Source organism: Lepeophtheirus salmonis, chromosome 6 (genome assembly GCF_016086655.4).
Source record: "Lepeophtheirus salmonis chromosome 6, UVic_Lsal_1.4, whole genome shotgun sequence".
NCBI classification, from domain to species: domain Eukaryota; kingdom Metazoa; phylum Arthropoda; class Copepoda; order Siphonostomatoida; family Caligidae; genus Lepeophtheirus; species Lepeophtheirus salmonis.
Window position 1 is genome coordinate 26665498 of NC_052136.2, and position 20432 is coordinate 26685929.

At 30.7% G+C, this 20432-nt stretch overlaps 1 protein-coding gene across 40 annotated transcripts in view; it reads left to right on the forward strand.

The window, feature by feature from the left end:
* Nucleotides 1-295: 295 nt before the first annotated feature.
* Nucleotides 296-20432, forward strand: part of Rdl (Resistant to dieldrin) — a 67376-nt gene continuing 47239 nt past the window's right edge. For 2 of the 40 annotated variants that reach the window (XM_071889322.1, XM_071889318.1), the window contains exons 1-5: nucleotides 370-669; nucleotides 917-1567; nucleotides 2087-2172; nucleotides 10689-10756; nucleotides 19866-19933. In XM_071889322.1, coding sequence (XP_071745423.1) covers nucleotides 19892-19933 — 42 coding nt within the window. In that variant the 5' untranslated portion in view covers nucleotides 370-669; nucleotides 917-1567; nucleotides 2087-2172; nucleotides 10689-10756; nucleotides 19866-19891. Of the gene's footprint in view, nucleotides 682-890; nucleotides 1568-2086; nucleotides 2173-5227; nucleotides 5296-10688; nucleotides 10757-19865; nucleotides 19934-20432 lie in introns of all 40 variants that reach the window. The other 38 variants (XM_071889321.1, XM_071889317.1, XM_071889312.1 and 35 more) reach the window with 24 other exon arrangements.

Below are 20432 nucleotides of genomic sequence, written 5' to 3' on the forward strand. Positions count from 1 at the left end.
AAGAAGGCTTCTGTTATTTTTATTATTTTGCAAATTCAGCCAAGAACTTCCTTTCCCAAGTTTTGTTTTTTATGAGTTTTCTCTCTATACATATTAGAGGCTTTGATATAGCCTCACCAAAGAGAGGAGGACAGAGAAAAAAAGCCTTTTATTTTATTTTTACTCTTTAGGAAAGTGCCTTACTTTGTCCTCCAAGAGCAGCCTTTCCCTCTCATCTCTCTCCCACTGCAGCGGCGGCCTTGATAAAAACTTTTTCTTTACTGACCTTCTATAGAATGGCTTGAATATATTATATATATATAGCGGGGCACAAAGCGGCGGCTTTTACTTGACAAAGCTTTTTAATTGTGTATATATATTTTTTTCCTTAGTCGAAATCTTGGTTTCTATCTCCTCAGCAGTAAAATCAAAAAATAAATATATAATTTAATAGTTGGAAACATCAAAACTCTTGTTCAAAAGCTCTTTGTCCTTTTTAATTCATTTGATTTACATAGATCATTCGGTTCTGTTTAATACTTGTTTAGTTTGGTGTGTTTTATTGTGCTTATTATTGATGTTCTATCATAATTGAAAGAACATATTATCATACATACATCAGCATGCTCTAAGATATTCATCTGGTTACTTTTATGGAACAAGGATCTTCCGTGTTGTTGATTGTATATAGTAAATAAATATGTAATGGAACTATATTTATATATATTATTTTTCTACCAAATGCTTGATTAGAAGACACAATAAAAAGGGCTTGAATGGCAGAGAGTACTGGGAGAAAGGAAAGAGAAAAAATAAAAAGGAATAAAATATGGGGGGGAAGGAGGGGATGATTGAACTGAATCCCTGAGAGTAGTTAACCATTACATATTTATACACTATACACAACGAAGGAATATAACCCTCACCTCATCTCCAGGTTGTTTTTGTTGTGTTTGTGGATAGAGACATGAGACTCGGACCTTGTCCAATTCTTTCGTCGTCGTCCTCAAAGAAGAAAAAAAGAAGCAGTATTAATTTGAATATCCCTACCATTCCTAGTTTGTGGAGTATGAAAGCTTTGTTTCTTCAATGATTACACAAGAGGGGAAGTACAACATCATTCAAGTATTATGAAGACGTCGAGGAGGAGTATCCATAGGAAGTTGTCTACACATCCTTCTTCTCCTCCTCTTCAATTAAGTTTTAAATTGAACAACAATTTTAAAAACAAGTGTAGTTATCAACAGAGCGAGGAATGTTACAATAATCAACTTGAAATATTGTCCTAACGACAAATAAAACATTTTCATTCGTGTATGCATATGCAGTACTCATTATTGTCTTATGGTCATTTCCAAGTCCTACTCCTCCGTCTACTACTACTACACCGACACACATTCGTCAAATTCCCATTATAAAAATTATCCATTTCCTCCGTCTCTTCTTTTGTGGAAAGACGAACGAAAACGAGAAAAAATATTACAAACATGAATAATCCCAGTGATCTCTTCCTCAAATTCATTCTCATATTTGGGATTCTTGCCGTGTTTTTTGGCCGGACTCTCAAAATGAGTGTCGCTGCTCAAAAGTAAGATATATATCCCTAATCAAAGATGCCTTTTCGACACTTCTATTAACGAATTTTTTATATTCATTAACCAACATGATTTTTTATTGTGTACAGGTTGTAACTTTTATAAGGATATTGCACAGGGTTATCATTTGCACTACGTTTCATATCACCGTATTCAAATACAATAATTATTACCAACTATTAATAGATGCTATACCATTACATTTTGATTTAGTTTTATGGAAATTAGATATGTATTATGCATTTACGAGAACTGTACAATGTGTCAAAGAATTCTACTTATTAACTATTAGTAATAATCAAAGTATCTAATTACACCATTCAGTTATGAATCTTCCAAAGAATATTCAATTATGAAATTGTCTTCATTCATATGATTCATGACATTTTTTCTTATACAAGTTACAACTTGCTCACAACATCAAGAATACGTTTTCTGCTAACATAAGGGATTTAAAGAAGAAATTAAGACTCACTATATTTATAAATATATATATTTTTCTCTCATTTCAGCGGCAATTTTAATGATGTAAACATATCGGCAATTTTAAATAGCTTTCAGATGGGTTACGATAAAAGAGTACGGCCAAACTATGGTGGTAAGCAATCCTCTACATATTATATAAATATCACATAACATATCATAATCTAGTTTTTTTTTACATATAATTATTTGATGATTTCTCAAATAATCTGTCAATTTCGAGTATATATATATTTTATTATGAGTACTCTATGCTTGAAGTTGACATGCAGTTCCATGATGTAATGAAGTTTTTTGACATCCTAAATATTATTTATTCACAATAATAAGTTATACATTTGTATATATTTTTTAAAGGAGACAGAAAACATGTCTTTAAATTGGGATAGTTGTTTAAAAGCTAAAGATGAGAACAGGATTTTTCCATTCTATGCTTATTGAATGATAAATGGGGTTTATATATATATTTACAATTCATCTCTATGCTTAAAGATTAGATAATTGCTTCCACCACTAGAGTATTTTATCTCTTAAAATATTAAGTACAACAACTACATATTCGAAGTATGTAATGATAATCTTACACATTCAAAATGACGTGCTTCAATTTAGTTATTATGAGGGATTTTTATATAAGGGAAACAGGAACCAAGTCATGTATCCGTTTGTTTTTTACTACTAATAATTACCACTTTTTTTCACCATTTTCACAACAAGAGACAAAGTTTATCAATCATTCTTCTTCAAGTCTACTCGTAATCTCCTCAGTTATTTTTTACTACCTTATATAGCATATCCTACTAGTCGAATACCCGAACCCCTATCTCCTAATCATCTTTTTACAAATAAACAGTTCTCTTGCAGCAGCCACTCACTTATACGAGAATTTAAAAAAAAACCCGAAATAACTACCATCATCCTCAATATGTATTAATTAATTATTATTAATTACCAACAATTAACTAATAATAGAATCGTAGTATTAATTCTATTGTTTCTTCCTTTTCTTTCAATCATAATAATTATAACCAGAGCTGTAGTAAAAAAAAACACTTCAGTCCGGATTTGTACCAGGGATCATATGACAGAGTTGTATTTGACTCAACTATCATCAATGGGCTTGGATTAGAGATGTTGAATTATTCGAATAATTTATAATTAAGTGAAGCCCTTTTATAATTTTTCCAATCACTTTTTCTTTAAGGAAACAATAATTTTTTTTTTTATTCGATTGTTTGAAGCATAAAAAGTCCATATCTGCGGATCGAATATAGTACATTTAGAAGCTAATGTTCCAATATTCTTTGTTTGATTAACTTCTCTACCCTGGAAGAGTAATGCACTCATATGTCGCAAATTCGGTCCCATGGAAGAGCCTCTATTGATTATCGAAACCATCCATGTATTTGATGGGCAACTATCTTTTATCATGTTCGGTTTTTAGTTAGGTTCCATAAGTTTTTAAGTACAGGGCGAGTCTCTTTGTTGGGCCTAGATCAGTGATATACTTGTATCCAGAAAATCTGATCTACATCAAGAGCAATTTTGGATTAGATAAACTATAATGCACTTAATAGGGAACCGTCTTTTGTCACGTTGAGTATTTGTCCTAGTCAGGTCTCATCGGTGGGTCTGGATGAGTGATATACTTGTACATATTTGACAAATTCGGTTCCATTCAAGAGCAACTATAGATTAGCTAAACTGTACTTAATAAGCAACCGTTTTGTGTCATGTTGAACTTTTAGTCCAAGTCAGGTCTCATCTGTGGGTCTGGATAAGTGATGTACCTGTATGTCCCAAGTTTGATAGTTCATAAAAATAATAAACAAGACATAGGCAGAAAAGTCCCGGGCTTAACAAGGAAAACACATTTTTTTTCACGTACCAAATCGCCTTTTTTTAAATCATTATTTACTTATTCGCTTTACACCTCAACACTTTTCAATCCATTGCTTAGCTTGAACGGTATTTTTTCCCATCAAGAAGGAGTGTAAAATTAAAACCCGTAATTGTAATACTTAGCATAATTACTCACAAACTAAAGAAATGAATTTTAATCAAATTTTGACACTGTCATTTGAAGGTTGGTACACACTAAAAATGAAGTGAATTTAAAAAATAAACGGGCTATCTATGTGTGAAGTCCCAGACTTTTCAGCCAATGTGTTATATTATAAGTCAGTATATGAGTATTTCTGTCATATGGACTTGTAGTGCAATGATTTGCAAGGGCGTCCGCAGGGGGTGGGCTGGAGGGGCTGTAGCCCCCCAAATTAAGGAACTTTTGCTTTTACTCCAATTTATTTTGTCATTCGGGCAAACTATGGAGCAGGGCAAAAAAATTAATTCTTTGTGAATTTTAATTATCAATTTTTTTTTCTATTTCTAACTATGGATTTTTGAAATTTTTGTCCAAAAATTTTAATATTTAAAGATATATTTTTTGAATTTTTTTTCCAAAAAATTAATTTATTTTATGTAGCTTTGGAGTTATAAACTTTTTTCCAAAAAAATTTATTTTTTGTGAATAGCTGTGTACTTCAAAAAAATTCACAAAACCAATTCAAAAAGAATAAAAAAAATATATATATATAAACCTGTGGACGCCCCTGATTTGGAATCGGTGACCGTCGAATACAGCAGCTCTGGACAACCACTACTAATAACAACACACCAACCACCATTTTTAGCTCTGCTTCTTCCTTTTCTTAAGAAAATAGTCACGAACAAAAACAGAACAAGAAAAATTATAAAAATATTTTTTTGTTTTATATTCATATTTAAAAAAAAACACAAATATGACGAATACATAAGTACATACATAGTGATTTATGTATGTATAAACCTTTTTGGACACAAATGTATTAAGAGTCAATTTGTATACGTAGGACATCAATATCTTAAAACTTACTTATCATTATATTATTACTCTAATTAATTAATTATAATAATCTAACTCATATGAGAGAACTGAAATTCCCTTAGTTACTTATAATTCTTTTTAACTTACTTAATAATCATATTAGAATATTTTTTTGCTTAGTTATCTATCAATATTTATATAAATATTAATTAACAAAACTACGTATTATATACAAACATCAATATGTACATTCTATCAATCACACACACCACGAAGGAAATACCGATAACCGTACTTTTTACAGGTCCAGCGGTTGTCGTGGGCGTGACCATGTACGTCCTTTCCATCAGTTCATTATCGGAAGTTGAAATGGTACAGGACTACTGGGATTCAAAAATAAATATATAATACTCAGTCTTTTATTTATAACTATAGATCATACTTTATTTCATTTTTACAACTATTTGCTTTATTTATTAGTTGGATATTTTTTATTTCATTTAAAAAACTGCAAATGAAGCTCGTTCCTCTATTTATCTATTCTATTGTTTATTTTTTTAATTGTCTTGCACGTATGTTTTCATTATTTATTTATCACCTACTCAGGGCAAGGGTAAACAGATGATGAAAAGTTAGTTTATTTTTTCTACAGACCCTTTTGGTTACGTTATTTTCTTTCTTGTTAATAATAATTACTCACTTGCATACCATAAAACATACTATTATATTGAATATCTGTTAACTCCCTGTTACTACCATTAATACCTTTCGTCTGTTTTTTTGTGTGCATAGTTATAATGTGCATTATCATTTTGTCCTCTACTCTTTGTCTCACTACCCCCCACCCCCAACCCCAAGTCATCGTCGTTACTATAATAAAAACCTCACATCTCTCAGACGAGCATCATCTCTCAAAACTAACCCTGGAATGAACTCTGTCTATCTCCTTGCAACAAACCATTATTACATTATGATAAAATATATGGAATTAGCTTTATATACTCCAAAATAAATTAGAGATAAATAATTAATCTATAACGATTTGAGTGTAGGAATAGGTTTGTTGTTTTTCTAAAGGTCATGAGCAAACTAATGAAGAAAAAAAACTACAAGATGGTGCTAAGATCATGTGCCTGAGTAACAAGTACTTTTACAGGGAGTGAGCAAACTAACAAAATACTGTCATATATTTCTGTAAGATGGCAGTAAGATACTGAGTCTGTTAAACAAATAGCCATATCCTAATAGGGAAGAATGTGACTGTTGACTAAATAAAGGCGATGTCAAATATATATGTTGGTAAGAGCTAAATATAAATGATCTTATCAATTATTCCTCTGGAGTTTCTAATATAGTTTCTAGTAAGGAAAGAATTTGAGGTTAATCTCTATTTAAACAATATTACCATCCCTACCAATATGGCGTGAGTAAACTAACACAACATTCATAGTTGGCTGTAAGATGGCGTTAAGATTCAGAGTCTAGTAAAAATACAACCATGCACACTGTGCTTATAGACACGAGGAAACTAACAAAATATTTTCATATCTAGCCGTAAAATGTCGCAGAGATAGTGTCTTTAGAAAACAAACAAGTAAGCAACACTTATGCTCAAATGAAGCGTTTTCACTGATATCACAAATAAAGTCAAAGTGACGCCATGTTGTAGACTAAAATTATTAAAACAAATATATATATATATACACGTATATTAATAAATCCTCCACTAAATGCCTTAAAAAATGTAATAAACTTTATATGATATACCATGATGTCAAAGGAAAGTCGTGATATTCGGATATAATCAAATTACTCCCAATAGTTATTGAAAATCTCTATCAAATGGCTGGATTTGTACAATTAATTCAGTTCCGGATGGATATTCGAACCAAAGAAGTCGAATAACATCATGCAAAAGCAGTTTTGCCCTTTAGGATGAAACCCACATTTATTATTGTTATATAAGCCATAGAACACGAAAATGACCTTAAATGGTAATTTTCGTGTTTTACAGGTTTGACCTTTAAAAAAATCAAGTTATTAGGGTATAACTACAATTCAGTGCCCTATTTCGACATGAAATAACTATATAAATGTAAATCAAAGTAATTAACAAATTGTTAAAAACATTTCAGCATTTGAAAAAGGAATTATTTATCACTTTATCTTGATTAGAATTCATAAAAAACGTATATAGTGACCCGAAAATCCAGTAAAATGAAGGAACTTACATAACATCTAATATTTTTTTTTTTTTTTTTTTTCAAGAGCTATATATCATAGCTGAAGTTATAAAGTAGACCTTATACTTCAATTTTTAAAAAAATCTTTAAAAATGTCGATTTTGATTTATTTTTAGTCAATTTAGTTTTAATATTTATTAAGAAATTATATAAAACTATATTTTGAATCTGAAAACTAATCAATTATTTTGAATATGAAGCATCTATAAACTTTTTTTAATCCGCTTCCATTTAAATTATTGATTATATTGTAATTATAGACTCATAAGCTATTCTATTTTTTCTCTTGGATTACCATTTAATCTATATGGAACGCAACCTAACCAGGTTATTTTATTAAATTTATTAATAAATATTAAAAACTAAATTAAATATATTTAAATGAGACACCCAACTTTGTCATAAAAGCCTCAAAGCAAGTACTAAATTATTTTTGGGTTTAAATACCTAGATATATTATTCTTCATTTGTGGGAACTTATTTAATAACTTAGATCCCAATGGCAGGACGCCATAATAATGATGGCGTGACGTAAAAATCTCACACCAAATTAATTTCAAAACTTGAGAGCCCTACTGATGAGACATGAACGTTGCTTACTTAATAATAGTAGTTTGTTTACTTAGCCAAGAGTAGTGACGCCATCTTGCGGCTGAAAAGAGATTAAAATTATATAATACGTAACATAGGTTATTACCATTTAATTTCGAAAGGTGAAAGTCACACAAAACGTTTTTTAAAAAGAATACAGGATTACTGAAAAAGTTAGCAATCTATTTTGGTGAAGCTTTAGAGGAAGGTTATATATGCTAACAGTCAGTGAGCTTTAAATTTTGAGAGGTACATGTCAAAGGTCAGGGTCACACAGTAAAAGAGCTAACTGTAAAGAATGCATAATTTTACCCAAGATCAATAGAAATACAAGGTTAGCCCATCAGGTAATCGGGCTTGCTAAGCTTTTCAAATTGATGAATGGTACCGACTGTTGGACTAGACAGCCAGATTTTGACCAAACACGCAACCAATCATAGTTTATGACGTCACTATTGCCAAAATTTTCAATTTCATTTATTGTAGCGACTTCTGAGTAAGAAAGACAGATTTTGACCAAATAAGCAACCACTCATACACTATGACGTCAATATGAAAAAGCATGGGGGAAGTCAAACATCAGTGGGAAAAGCGTTATGGTATAACCTTGAAATACATGGTTTTACCATAATGCATGTTCGACGGGTGAATTTAAGACTACATATATATATACTATTAATAATATAATTTCTAGTAATTTATGGTGTTAGTTTACCTTTGTTATTCTCTATCTGTCTGTCTCACCCAGCAGACGGTAGAGTACATCAAATTAAAAATTCTTGTAAGTCCGATTACATGATGGTCTAACCTGTTATTTCTATTAACCTTGATTTAACCAAGTGCCGATTCTAGTTTATTATGTATTTGTTTTGTTTTTTTACTTATTTTTTTATTATTGCTATGGTCCAGTACTGCAGCGCCACCTTGCATACATTTTTAAAATGTTAGTTTGCTCATGTCCCATTTGTATTTAGCTACAAGATGGCGTAGAGATTTTGTGCCTACGTAATTAGTAAAAAACGGCTCATACCCTAATTAATAGGGTAAATTCATAACTTCATAATTAATGCCTATGTTTGGAAAAGGTTGGAGTGAAAGACTCGAAAGAAAAAACAATCAGTATTTGATTATTGCGTGGTGGAAGCAAAATAAATTATGTAGTATGCTATAAAACAAGCCAAATTAGTCTCATTCTTACATCATACATACATAAAAACACAAATTACATGATGTATTTATTGTAATTATTGTTGGGGTCATTACAACTAAAGAGACTCCATGGAAAGAGATGACAAAATGGTTGATGAAAAGGTAGTAAGTAAACCAAAAAAAAAACCCTGATCTGTTTATAAACTATGTTAACCCATTCACACAACCTCGATAAAAACAGATCAACAAGAGTTGAGCGGAAAGGTTGAATAAAATTAACAATGAGGCACAAGACAAAAATGTATCCATAGCCATATAAGAAATGGGAAAATTATGTAAATCCTTGCGTTTGTTAACTTTAAAAACGATATTGAAATGTGGAAGAGTGATCCTATTCATAATTTGTACCTATTATGAACATTCAAACGTATAAGCAAGCGAGGAGATCAATAGTAATCTCTATCAGCTTTTTTTGCATAGTTATGCAAAAAAAGGACCTTGCTCACGGTAAAACTGACCCTGAATATACAGTAGAGGATTAGATCCCTTGACGATTTTTTAAGTTTGCCAGTGGATAAAGATTTCATATCGGATTGAGGCCACTCCATGACCTTAAAGTACTTCTTCTTGAGCCATTCCTTTGTTGCGGTAACCGTATATTTTGGCTCACTTCCTGAGCTGGAAGATCCATTACACGACACATTTTGAGTGTGTTCCCAAAAAAATCCCGATGCGATTCTACTAAAACTTCCGGATTCTGATTCTTTAATACTTTAAATATTAACTAAAAAATACCATTTTGCTATCAGGAGCGTCCGCTGGATTACTATTATGATTTTAGTTATGATTTAAGGTTTTTGGAATTTTATTTAAAAAAATCCAAAAATTAAAATTTTTATGAAAATAATATAATTTGTAATATTTTTTTTTTTCAAATATACAATTTGATATTTTATTTTTTCCGAAAAATCTACAGCTATTCCTATAAAATAAACTTTTTGTAGTAATAATTTTAAAAATCCACAGTTCAACAAAAAAAAAAAATTTTAATCCGCTGCTGTTCTCAAAATAGTAAATTTTTTGGAAAAAAAATTCAAAAATTAAATTTCTAATATAAAATTTTTTGAAAAAAAATTCAAATATTAGATTGTTTTGGAGGAAATTTTGAAAATACGGTTTTATTCAAAAAAATAATTTTTTGAGAAAATTTTGAAAAATTACATTTTTCCTGTAAAAAAAAAAAATCATAAATATGTAAATTCTAGTAATCAATCAGAATTGGAATTGCAAATTAAACATCCTTTTCCTGATGCTGATTTTGACTTTAAAAAAAGCACCGGATTCTCCGAGTAACACGCCGATTAATCGTGCGATCATTAGTTTCCACCCTCAGACTTGACGGTGGGGAGGGTATTTTTATGGGTTATACTCAGGATTTTTATTCCATTTAACAGTTTAAAATAATAGAACATTCTTATTTTGTTAGTGGGCTAACTTAGAAAATCGCCAAGGGATCAAATGCTTATTTCTTCCACTGAACTTTTGAGTCCTTCATTTATATTTGCTTAACAATTTGATAATAAATCCATCAAGTCCACTTTCTCCTTGGAGTCTCTTTAATGACACTCATGTATTTCAATCATATCTACAACCATATTATAATATTAACACTTAATTCCACGCAAAAAAAAAAAAAGTTCTTGGGTTTACTCATCATATGTTGTTTTTGTTCCTTCTTCAATTTTCCCATCCCGCCACCACATCTTTATGTCATATTTGCAGGTATTGCAGTTACTGTGGGAGTGTCCATGTATGTTCTCTCCATATCCCGTTTGTCTGAGGTCGAAATGGTATTTATACATAGCATAGAATATACATCAATCAATTACAATACTTTTATACAATAATCATTTACATAATATTTAAATCTCTCTTAAGAAATCATAATACTTATTACTTACTTAGTCCAATCATACAATCATTATATTACTCTCTACTAGGGAGGGGCGTTGCTAGCTTCGTTCAATTATCAACACCGAAATACAATTACTTAATTAATTTGGTTTGTTACATGGTCTTCCTAACAGAAATCTGAACAAATTTTAGTACAACAATCTTTAATCATGCAGGCCCCTCCGTGTAAAATACAATTTTTTTTTTCAAATGGACCGATCTTGTCGAATTGGTTATATTTCGATTTTTAACCCTAAAATCTAACCAAGCCAACCCAGAAATGAAAGCCTTATAACCAAAAATATTGAACAAGGTAGGGCTGCAATTCTAGAGCTATCTGCGAATGGAAAATTACCATAAGAGATCTATAGTATTAGGCTTTAACCACTCTACTCTGTACCGGGTGACCGCGAAAGGTATACCAATTTCTTGTACGGTGTCCAAATCAAGACCTAGAGGCCAAAAGAATTGATTGAGGTAGTTAAAAACACTATTGAAGGCAGAATATGTAAAATGACCGTCAATTTCCTTACTCATGAATTTATCAGGAGCTAGGCCACTATGCAGGGCTTGGTGAAGCAAGACTTAATCCTTAATGTCTACATGAGAACTCCTTGTAAGATTTTGAAGCCTTTGAATCTAGTAAAGCCTTTGACTCGCTGTAAAGTCCTCATCAACAAGCTTGAAAAGCAAGACCCTTGGCCTCCCCACAAACCCATCTGCCCCCCCTGGACTTTGGTAATTTTGGACACCTTAAAGGATTTGGTAATTCGATACAAGTCAAATTACAAAAAGAAGACCCACATCATCACTGCTTAAGCCTACTTAGAGCCGAGCTTTGTAAAGAAATTCTGTACAAAGAACCGCTCCAGGCTGGAACTGGGCATTATGGAAAAAGGCGGCTTATATGAAAAATAACCATTTTTGTAATTTTCAAAAAATGAGCCTATATATCTTAAAAGCGATAGAATATATAAACTTGAAATTTTATTTAATCAATCATACAATTAAGTTATAATTTATTCGATATGATTGACAGTAACTTCCATAGGAGCCTCTGGGCGGGCCTTAAAGGCAGATCAAGTCTTCCTGATGTAGGCCTAATCCATTTTGTCCCAGGCCGGAATTATGCAAGCTTTTAGGTCATCCACATTCCTATGGGAGGCTCTACAGGCTTCCATCTCCACAATATTCCATATGCTGTAATCCAATGGATTCAGATCTGGTGATGATGGGTACTACATGGATGGAGGCCAAAAATAAGATAAATTGGACTCAAGCCAAACTTTGGACTTTAAGCCTTCAATTTAACCCAGATGCCTCAAATATGTCCATAACAGCATACCAAGTAGTGGGGAGCTCTTTTTTTTGTTTGCTGCATGATTTTAATCAAAACAAAATATAAAAAAAAGCTACTCGCAAATTATCTTTGTAAAATCATAAAACCTCTTTAGAAATTTCAAAGTTTGTAACTTCACTCCTTACTCTCCATTTTCAACCTTTTATACTTGTTCAGATTTCGGTTACCTACACTGTATTTGTATATGAATTTTTTTAAGGTGGGTTTTACAATTTTTTTTTTTTTTTTGGTGAGGGGGCTTGAGGCCCTCCAAATACAGGCTAGCGACGCGCCTACTCTCTACTACTACTTAGTACTTTATATCAATTCATTATTATTATAATCACCACATCAACTATTACTACTAGTTACTAACTAATATATCAATATTAATAGCGTTACATTTTATATTAATTCGTTAGTGTTGAGACTCGGTCCGAACCGCTTCCTATTCTCAGTTTGTTCTAAACCCATGTATAATCCCTTCACGACGTACCTAACTAACTCACAAAAAATACACACTATATTTGGTTGTCAGCTTCTTTTCTTCTAATTAATTTTTTTGACGTTGATTGGCTGAATTATAATTATCCCTTTGAATCTGTGAACAACTCCTAACAATTATTAAATATTAATTTTATATTTTGGAAGATTTGACAAATTATCAACAGATTATAGGATTTTGTATAATAAAGGTTGCATGGTACATTAAGCCTTTGTATTGTATCTTGCGACCTTTTATTTGACAATAAATCAAGAAAGATCTCAAAATCAATTTGTAGTTTCTAGCAAGGATGCCATAGGGGAATACTGTCACAGTGGGCTCTGTACTTGATTAAAAAAAGTACATTTTAAATGTAGGTTTCATTTGATGGAAAAGAATAAAATAGCTCTCTAAAAAAATAATAAAAATATTTATGTAAAAAAAAAACTGTCATTAAATGAAATTGGATAAAATCATTCAGTCATTTTTTATAAAGTGGGACCGATTAAGATCGGATTTTACTACTATTAGACTGGTCCAGACTCAAAGCTATTATAGAAAGTGGCGAAATGTGCGAGCTAGTTCTATTATTAATATCTTCTTTTTTTCCACACAAGATGTCGTTTTGTTTGATACTGCAGATAACGTCACTAAATATCATTCTCTTATGACGTATATAACTTTTAGTTTTTTAATTTCCTTCTTAACTCAGTTTACAAAGGTGAATTCATGGAAGTTATTTGGGTGTTAATTCCGTAACACAAAAATATACGGTGCATATTTTTGTCAGCTGTGAATGTCTCAAATTATTTTCTCCTAATCAATGTTGATACACGTTGATTTGTTGGATAAGAATGAACTCCTTTTAAGGTGCTATGAATAATTATTGAATAGTTGTTGCATATTTGAGAAGAATTGGGGCGGAATTGCTAACTACCAACTGATTTTTGGCCTTTTTTTACTAAGTTTCTTTTTGTGTGAAAGGTTACGTGATACATTAAGGGTAACGAGGCTACACTAAGAAAACTACCTTGTAAAACTATTGATCATGTGGTCTTTATTTCGCCACTTGAATTATAGCGATCCATTGAATCCATAGCGAATAAGTTGAGTCTAATTAGTTATAACGGTGGTCGTCTGGGACGGGTCTAGTACTACGGTTCTCAGACCGAAGCCCAACACTAATATTAATATATAAATGATATATCCTTCTTCTACTAGTAACTCTTTTCTTCTAATCAACTTCTTCATCATTATTCTTATTATTTCATGAGACCCCCTTATTTTTCTATTATTGTTTCATATTACTTATATATTTTTTTTATTATACCACATCATATTATATGCTCACTCACTCCGTCTTCCTTTTCTATAATAAATACAATATCAAGTTTTTCTGCGACTACTATATATATATATATAAGATGGTAATGGTGATTGTGAATGACTCATGTTGATGATGGTCTGACTGCATTTGTACATAATAATAATAATACTATCAAATGCCGTAACACGACTAAAAAGGACTCAACATTCACTTTTGATAGTTATGTACTTTATGAACATACGAGAGACCTTTGTTTTGAATTTCAATTAAGGTTAGTGAGGGAAAAAGTTACCGCCTGCGGTAAGAAACTAATATATGCAAAATATTTACTCAATGTTTGAAACAACCACAATAATTACACTGGGGAACACTCATTTTGTACGAATGAATTCAAGTCAAAAAATGAATTTATCTTTGAGGGCAGAATCCAAAACTGATCGCAGTTTTACTTTCAGTCATCTGAATTCTGAAATATCTGGGATTATAGTAATTCGGGACCATTATCTTTCAGAGTCATTTTTTACCCTTAAAATAATCCCCAAATTAGAAATAAGATTAGTAAAACTTATGTAAAAGTTTTTTTATTGATTCTCTATCTTGTTCTGAACTGGATATATTTCCATTTTTAGTCTGAAAAATGATGAAAAATGGTACTCTTCTTTAGACCCTTCAAATTAATTTATAATACATAGTGATGAAGAATATCATAGCTTTAGAAAAATATTCAATGTATAATTGAAAAAAGATCAATTTTAAAAATATGTATGAAAGGATTTTTATTTCATTTTGTATTTTTTTAAGTGATCTCATTTGTAAAATTAATATAATCTACTCATTGTCAAGGGGTCACTTTATTGTTACAATCCTGGTATTTTATTCACTCTACTCCCTTACAATGTCTGGTAGTTTTCCTCGGATGAATTCTCCTCCCTTCCTCCCTAGTGGAATTCGGAATCTGAATTCGAACATCTCTTGAAATGGATGATCAAGTTAGAAGCATATTCCTTCGATCTTCCTTTTACGAGGTATGAAGTCATGAAATTGACATCCTATTCAAATAATTTGGACATCATTACTTATAACTCAACAAAGTTTTGTCAAAAAGACAGTTCCTTTTTTTTTTTTAAATATGTTTCTGTATTTGTATCAATCAAAAGCTTAATCAACAATATTAGACTTTTAATTGCTTTATGTTTTTAGCGCTTTTCAGCTGCGTTTGATTCAAAATAAAGGAGGAAGGTTCAAATTCAATTATATATTTTTAAACTTTGACATAAACAAAATTATCTCTATTCCTTTTAGAAAGTCATAAAACAGACAAGTTTTCCCGTTGTATTTTGGATTCTTAAAAAAAATGCAATTAGATGCTTAATATTCTATATTAAGGTAGTTCAATTATTAAAGAAAATTATGCAAACATTTTCATTTTCATAAATGTTTACTTTCTAGAAGATAAAACTTTGTTGATTACGTGTAGTTTAAAGAGTTTTTAGGTTTATTTAAATGTGACATTGTATGTTCAATGCTAACTCGAAATTAGGGCAATTATTCAAATAGAATTGCTTTATTGAGATTCTGAAATTATATATATTATATATCCGCCGTATCTCAAAAAGGATCAAACTGTTTGTTGAGTCCTTCAGTCGTGATCGATGCTCAAAAAAATCATCATTGAGATCCACAAGATTACCACAAACACAAATTATGTAATAACTATCTATTCCCTTCATCATTACCATTTGAGCGACCATCAAATTCATAGTAGTTAGTTGTCTTTCTTGACCTCTAATGGCTTCTCTAAAACTTAAAGTAAAGATGAGGTTTCAAATTATTTATTTCATTATTTCCATCATTCATTATATTATAATCTCTTATAATAGTATTTAGAAAGAGAGCAGTGAAGTCCTGGGTTTACGATCTAATGTGTTCATTCAACAAATAACTCGTAAATTGAGGTCCCACTGTGTCTGTAACACAACAAAGATTTTGTAGTTTTCTTCTTCTTTTTAAATACATACTTTTTCTTCTCTACTTTTTATACTTAATTCTTTTCTTTATTCATGCCCCTTTTTTACTTGGTTTTGCCTTATTTATCTCTTTTAAAATTCAATTCAATGAACCGTGAGCGGATTTTGGGCAATTTAAAATAATAGTATGATAAATAGATACTGCTCATGGTTCTAGGTATTTTTGCCGCCAACATTTTTGCTGCAAATATTTCATGCGGCAAAATCTCCCCCGGACAAAATTACCAATGGTAAAAATGTTCTTGGAAAAATTACAAGTCAATATATGCCATATGTATATGTCGTATAAGATAAATAGAAAAGTCTTATTTTGCAGAAAAAAAATTATTTTAATAATTATATACATTATTACTAATTAAATAAACACAACGCAGTAGTACATGGTTCGAATTTAGTTCGAATCATCTTTACCTTTATAGTACTTTAAATAAATTAAATGATAAAAAAAAAGAGACCGGTTCTAATGGAATAAGTGCTCCGTCAATCGACATGATGGATTATTCATATTGTTAAATACTCATGGACTGAGGATCAAACATAACATCTTCTTTCATTCGAGTTGCTGTTGTCTTCTCATATTATTTAATTTATTTTAAGTAGGTCAACTATAAAGATTATTCAAACTATATTCAAACCACATACTACTATGTTGTGTCTACAATGATTATTAATGGATATTTTAATAAAATACATATTTTTCTACAAAAGAGTGCAAATTAGTTAACCTTATATGACATATTGAGCATATGAACAATAAGTATTTATCATACTGCCATTTTAAATTGGATTAAAATATACAATTACATATATTGAATATCATTTTTCGATCAAATACCCCTAATAAATGGTCCTTTGGCAAAATTACCTTCAGCCAATGTCCTAGAACCCCAATAACATCCAACCCATAGAGGAAGGTGTATTTCTTTTTTTCTCTATGATTTAATAACCCATTACTTTCAATAAATCATTACCTTGAAGATTTAATATACCTTTTGTAACATTAGAAGTGGTAATAATGTTAATTGCAGCCACAGCAATCTGTAACTAGATGTCGCTTACTATCATTAATATACTTTTTTTCTTCAATGGTCTAAGTCAGGGGCGTGCAACTTTTTTGGTATACACATATTTTTTAGAAGAACGGGTCGCAGGTCGCACAGCCCTGATCTAACTAAGTAACTACTACAAATTACCTTTGCAGGGTGACTGCAGGATTATATTAGGGTTGACTTTTTCAAAAAATCCTAAAATTAATTTTTTTAAAGACAATTAGTAAATTATATTTTTTGAAAAATTAAATTTAAATTTCTATTGTTACATTTTCAACTAAAAAGTAAAAATTTCTTAATATGAGGGGTGGGGATCTTCAACTCACCCTCTGCGGACGCCCTGTTTTGTCCCCTGTAAACACAGAAACAATCTGGAACAAAAATTAAAAAAGGGAGGAATCATAATGTTTTTACATCATAATTTTTAAAAATGATCACATATTTCGGTCAATTAGTAGCTTAATCATCAAGTTTCTAAGATGCGTTGAAATATCCAAGATCGTTAACTATAGTTTGATTCCTTCATTTGATAAATGAGCCTTAATTTGACCCTAATAAGTATTTTTTTCTAATTCTCTTTGCTACATTAATTAGTAAAATTGATGCTCTACTCAAAGGGTTGATCAGAATAGTTTAATGATAGAGATTGACGATAATGTTTCGTCGAAGAAATCCAAATAATATGTACTCCAAACTTTATTTCTAGCTTGCTTCTGTGTTGACAGGCCACATTTACATATTTGATTCTTCAATCACATCCTCTCGTTTTTGTTGGGGGAGTAAATAGATGGATCCGTCCATGACTATAGTTATAAAAAGTATGACCCAAATCGAGTGTATAAGATTTTGAAATTGCAACTATACTTTCCAACGGAGCTGTTCTCATTATCCCTTCATTCTTGATGAGGGAACTCAGTAGTATAAAACGAGTTTGCTCATGAAAACCGGGAGAGTAACACTGATGATTTGTTTAGGAGTACTAAGTCTATAAATCCTTAGATTTGAGGGTCGTCAGCGGAGTAATTCTTGTCTATGTTTTTAATAGATATGGAGTGACAATTGCAGGGACTTCCTTAATATTATATATTCGGGAAAGCTTTCTTTTTTTTTTTTTTTTTTTTTTTTTTAAACTAACACTTGTTAACCCAAGTTAAATTTTTTGGACCAAAACTTCAAAATTATATTTTTTAGGAAAAAAATTTCAAAAATCCACTTCTGTTATCAAAGAATTTAAAAATTAAATTTCGTTTATTAAAGGTTTTGAAAAAAAAAATTGAAAAATCAATAGCTATTCCCAAAAAATTAAATTTTTTCGGAAAAAAAACAATTTCAAATATTATATTTTCTGGTAAAAAACGAGAATTCCTTAATTTTTTTTTTTGGATGAGGGCTACAACCCATGCAGACTCTCCTAATGTGTATTTAGTTCCTTTCACTTATACCTTTACGCAGCGAATGTTATAAAACGTTATTACTGCTAAGCCTCTCTCCTCCCAAATATTCTTTAAATTGTCCGGGTTATCACACTAATTTTTTTTTTTTTTTTACATACCGGCGGGTAATATTTTTTATAACTCTATCCATGACCGTATCAAAACAACCATAAATATATATGTACCATCTTCCGATTATGTAAAAACCAAATGACTTTAACTATATCATCACCATCATCTTAGGAGAGAACGAGAGACGCGACGTTCCTCAAAAGATGATGTCTGCTATAATATAAGGGATGCCCTCACTTAAGAAGGGCAAAGATGGGATGGCTATGGGGGATTAATGAGTCATCATTATCAGTGCCTTTGCAATTATATATACAAATATATTAAGAGGAAATCCTTGGATTAATTAACTAATTAAAAACGAATTAAACTTTATTGAAGTTGCATATAAAAGTTGTTTATACAACGATAATGTTATGTATTATGACATCACTCATGAGTATATACATATATTAGGGTTATATCCATCTTTTATAAGAGACTTCAAATCGATCCCGTCCCGGTCCTTGAAAAAAGTTATCTACAAAGTATAATTTATACTAACATTTACGAAAATAAAAGTGATAAAAAATCTGCTGAATGGAATGACCATGACGTAGAAAACTATTCATTTGTCATTAAGGCTTAAATAACATATTTATTCAAAATGGCTGATATTTTTACCAATCTTAACATAACGGCTACAATTTTCTTGTTGCTTAACCTTGTTCCCATCTTTACATCGCATCATTTAGTAAAGACTGTTCCATTCAGTGTCGTAAAACTTAAGGATTTTGACTAAATATTCTGAACTATTGTACTTAATAATTATTTATTTTTAAATGTGCCCCATAACCTGTGACTACGAAGGGATGTAATAATAGCATAAGTTTTAAATTTGTGGTCTTTATACTAAATTAAAATTATAATCCTTTCAGATTTTGGGCTTTTATATGAACAAAAGTCATATTTTTTTTTTTCTTAAAAAATGAATGAATATAAACGCCATTTTGAGCTAGTACCTACCTTCTCTTAGAATTTGTAGTGCTCTTTCTTGGGTATAGGTCTTAATAAAAAATTAATAGGACCATGGGACGTCTTTAGTATTTAAAACCGGATTGAACGGGACGGTAAAACTTGGAACTGATAAGTGTACATCCCTAAAATATTTATTCAATTTATCAATTTTTAGTAGAATTTAATAGGCTTAAACAACATTATATTAATTATAGTCAACATACATATTATCATGAATAGAAACCCAGAAATAGAAGGTCTTTTTGTTAAATTCTTTTACAGGTCCACCCGTGACAGTAGGAGTTACCATGTACATCCTATCCATAAGCTCCGTGTCCGAAGTCATGATGGTATTATTATCTTTATAAAAAACAAACAAGAAACTAATAGTATTATAATAATATCATATTGTGTACATAATATTAATTTAAATAATTCAATTCGTTATATCTACTTATCACTAATGTTACATATTATCACGTATGTTTATAGTATACAAATGTCTAGTGTTGTATCTGTACTCATTAATTCGGTCCAGTCCAGTCTTCGAACCGGTTTTGTGAGTCTTTCGGACTGTTAAAATCCGAACTGATCTAAAAAAAATAATAAGAAGAATAGCTTAGTGACGTCCTCAAAGACTCTATTTTGTAAATTGTATTTCAGAAATACAGTACTGAACTGAACCGGGCCGAGAATTAACTGGATGGGACACAACACTAAAAGTGCCTCGTTCATGTTGTCCTCATTAAGGCTGTTCTTGTCGTATCTTTTTCGTTTTTTTTTATTTTATATATACTGGGTTGATCTTATGTAAAGGTACACATTTTATTATTTTCAAGAGTAAAATTT